A 4,245-nucleotide genomic window follows, 5' to 3' on the forward strand; every position below is an offset into this window, starting at 1 on the left:
CTTTTGCGAGAAGGTTGTTCTGAGAAAAATAGGGTCTTGAACTGCAGTTTTGAAGGCTTCAGGTTTGTTCTGAGAAAGCCTGATGAAAAATGTTAATTTCTTTGTACATACACCCATGCCCAACATATAGGGACTCCAGAGGGTCAGGTCTTCAGCCGAGCTAGTTCAGTTTATGCTGTGTAATGATCATTTACTTAGTGTATAATGTAATATACAGTGGGGGGGCTCCTCACATGTGAGGAGGTGAGCCAGTGGGATAGCAGTGGCAACACAGGAAATGTGTGGGGAGGGTTGACTGTGCATTAAATTAACACAGGTGTTACTGTGTAGGATTAATACTTGGAGTCTAGTGGGAAAATGCATGAAAGGGGGGGGGGGGGAATCAATAATGACTGCCACTGGAAATAAATATCCCTTTGCACTCATGTTCTCTATTTGTTTAGTGCATTTATTATAAAGGGATGTCTTTTTTATAACTGAGCAGCATTAGCTAAAGTGGCTAGTGTTTACTCCATTAACAGGTTGGCGTTCGAAAGGCCATTGGTTTGCAGTAGTTTTTTTGAGGGAGGGGGGACATGGCTCCCTGCCAGCAGGGCCATTACAGCCCCACCGCGGCCCCAGGCAGCAGGTTAGAATACAACAGAGCAGGTTGGCTCCACATTATCATCACTAGCATGAGCTTTGATGTGTGGGAATGTGAATCCAGCCGTTGTTGATAAGCACGACTCAGAGATTATCTCTTCTCCCCCTCCCCCTCCCCCCCCCCCCCCCCCCCCCCCCCCCCCCCCACACACACACACACACACACACACACACAAATTATGCGTTACTCCCAAACTCACACATTCTTTCTCACTATGTTACAAACAGTAGCCTCAAAAGGTGCATGCATGGCCTCAGGGAGTCGGGACATTTCTTTCTTGTGATAGAATACCAGGAATGGCTTCCCTGGGGGGAAAGTCGTTTTCTATCTGCAGGGTTTACATTTTAACTCCCTTTTACAACGTTCCAACAGATCACACAACCCTGCCTGACAACAAGCTCTGTCAGGCTCTCTCTGCCCAGTCTGACTGACTATGATACACTGACTTGGCCCATATGGGTTGTTCAGGTTCATGCTCTCCCTCACCAGAGAATGTCTTTGATATGGGAGTTCATGGTCAATTTGTACTTTTAATGTATTTCTATTTATCTGACTATTAATTAATATCTCTCTCTCTCTCTCACACACACACACACACTGACACACACACACACACACACACACACACACACACACACACACACACACACACCCACGCACACGCACGCACAGAGCAATTCAGTTTAGATAACCTACAGCATGATAGGACTTTCTCACTCAGCAAACCAAACACACAACTCTTCAACATCTCTGTGGTGGATCTGCCTCTATCTAATCTCCCTAACACTGTCACACATTGCACTAGAGCTAGGAGGCCTGGGCTATTCCACAGCTTTTGGAATTCCGCATGACGAGAACGGCCTCAGCGGCAGTAAACCAACCGAGTAAACCGCAGTTTGATAGGATAGGCTGCCCTGCACGGGTCAGTCACCGTCAGGAATGCAGGGACAGGTGGGAGAGAGAGAGAGAGAGAGAAAGAGAGAGAAAAAGAGCGAGAGGGACTGTATAGCCCAGTGGTTCTCAAACTTTTTCACGTCAATTGACATTATTATGTGTCGACTGACACAAAATAGCCCACGACCCCCCATTTGAAAAGATATGCCCGGGGCTAAAACCATTTTAATTTCAAGGACCCCAAAGTTTGATATGCATATGATTAGGCTATGGACCCCCCATTTGATAGCATTTTGATCTCGGGGACCCCCAATCTACACTGTATCAGATTTAATTTTATTAGTGGTCCACTAAATTTAGAGCCCAATTGTTCAGAATAGGTTACAAGAACACGTTTTTTTAATAGGCTAACGTTACTCAAATACAGTGGTGTAAAGTAACTAAGTACATTTACTCAAGTAGCCTACTGTACTTAAGTACAATTTTGAGGTATTTTTTTTACTTCACTGGAGTATTTCCAGTTTTCAGTACTTTTACTTCTACTCCAGTCCACTTCATCTCAGAGGCAAATATTGTACTTTTACTCCACTACAATTATTTGAAAACTTTAGTTACTTTTGTAGATTTTGATTAGTATTACAAAACATACATTAACCATTTCAGCTCTGTATACAATTCGGCCATTTGAAAATAGTCAATCTACAAGCTATGCATCGATGCATTGTGAGTTTGTAGATCTGCTATTTTCAAAAGATTTTTAAAACTTGTGAAATGGGACATTCTGCATAATGAATACTTTCTACTTTTGGTAGGCTTACTTTAAGTACATTTTGATGCCAATACCTTTTGTACTTTTACTCAAGTAGCCTAGGCTACATTTTGAATTCCAGACTTTTACTTGTAACAGAGTATTTCTACATTGTAAAACATGTGAGTACTTTTTCCACCGTACACCTACACAGCAGTGCATTATTACACAGTAATAACGTTCTGTCTGAAAAGCAGAGTGCGCCGGCCGGGGCCGGTCTATTCTCTTACCAGTGTTGCCAGATTTTGCGAGAGAAATAAGCAACCAGGTCTATATGAAAACAAGCCAAAAAGAAGCGATCAACAAGCTCACAATGCGTCGCGAAGCAACACGTTGTGAGCTTGTAGATCGGCTATTTTTTTAAAAAAAGAAGAACAAAACATGGGAAAAAATAGGTAGCCTACTTTTGGAATATTTTTCAAACATTTTAACAACACAAATCTGGGGGTCCCTGGCACAAACTATTTTCAGATGTGGGGGGGGGGGGGGGTCTGCGAACAATTACATATTCATCTGGGGTCCTTGCCATGAAAATGTTGAAGAACCACTGGTTAGAACACATTAGGAAGCAAGCCCAAAGCACCACTTTAGAAACAAGCCGCAACCAATATTTACACGCAACTTTACAGGGAAAAACAAGCCCAAAGTCGCTTATAATAAGCAGACATGGCACCGCCGTCTCTTTACCTGTATGGTTTGACTGTCCCCCGAACACGGGCCCCCCGACCAGCTTGCAGTACAGGTCGTGGATCGGTCTCGCCGTGTCCTCCTCCACGCCGCAGGTGGCCGTGGCGGAGATCTTCGTGCCCTCCGCCAGGTTGAAGTAGGGGGGTGCAGGCTGAAGCCGTTCACTCCGTTAGTCGCCAACTCCTGCTGGCCCGAGACCTCGGTACAGAGGGGCAACAGCAGCGGTAGAAGTAACAGAACCACCCGCGTCTGGGCGCACCAAGCCGGGGAGGACGCTGTCCCCTGCACCGGCCCTCCTCCTCCTCTCGCCATCTTCACCTGTTCCCCTTAGACTCGCTCAAACAGGCAACAAGTTTGAGGGGAAGGGGGATTCTTGGTAAAAAAACGTGAACTAAAGCAGCAGATGTAATCCTAAAGCGTCGCTACAAAGGACCATCTGAGGTGTAAACGTGAAAGAATAACGTTGAAAAGTAGAAAGAGTGGGAAAGTATAGTTCAGAGAGAGAGTGAGCGGTGCACTGCGCTGTGATTTGAGATCCTCTCCCTCCAGGCACCTCTTCTGTCTCTGTTGCGCTCCTGCTTTTCCAGCCCACAGTGAACGGGTTCTCCCTCCCCTTGTTGCTCCGTACGGCGGTCCCCAGCGGTAGAAAGATAGTATAGCCCACTAATGCCCCCTTTCTTTCTCTCTGTCTGTGGTATGCTTTTTGACACAAAGCCAATCAGTCAGTAGAATACATAGTATAATTCAATCATTTATCCCCGACTGAAAACAGCTCTACTAAAAGAGCACTTTACAGGTGGCTGCAATTTGGAACTGGCCCCTGTAAAAAGTCCAGAAATGATGTTTTTGCATAGTATTGTATATTTATCTGTCAATAAATGTTTTGATGAATTGAATACACAGGACCCCAATGGAAATCTTTTTTTTTGCGAACTGTTAATAAAGTATTAAATCAATCAATCAAAATTCATTAATTAATTCCACAATATGCACCTTTGTCCATCCTTGACCATGACATTCAGTTTCATCAGTGTTTATCACCTTACACCTTCACTTGAACAAATGGCAAAAACAACAAATGGTGTAACTAACACCCCCCCCCCCCCCCCCCCCCCCCCGACACACACACACACACACACACACACACACACACACACACACACACACACACACACACACACACACACACACACAGTGTACTGTAGCTCCAGTG

The 4,245-nt window shown here is 44.9% G+C and overlaps 1 protein-coding gene across 1 annotated transcript in view; it reads right to left on the reverse strand.

Moving 5' to 3' along the window:
• LOC308097484 (laminin subunit alpha-5-like) overlaps positions 1–3,570 on the reverse strand; it is a 103,898-nt gene extending 100,328 nt beyond the window's left edge. Inside the window, 3 exon segments of the mRNA XM_080445277.1 lie at positions 3,033–3,056; positions 3,058–3,176; positions 3,179–3,570. Coding sequence (XP_080301403.1) covers positions 3,033–3,056; positions 3,058–3,176; positions 3,179–3,344 — 309 coding nt within the window. The 5' untranslated portion in view covers positions 3,345–3,570.
• Positions 3,571–4,245: the final 675 nt, after the last annotated feature.

This window comes from Gymnoscopelus braueri (assembly GCF_963280865.1).
Source record: "Gymnoscopelus braueri genome assembly, chromosome: 12".
In the NCBI taxonomy this organism is placed as follows: Eukaryota; Metazoa; Chordata; class Actinopteri; order Myctophiformes; family Myctophidae; genus Gymnoscopelus; species Gymnoscopelus braueri.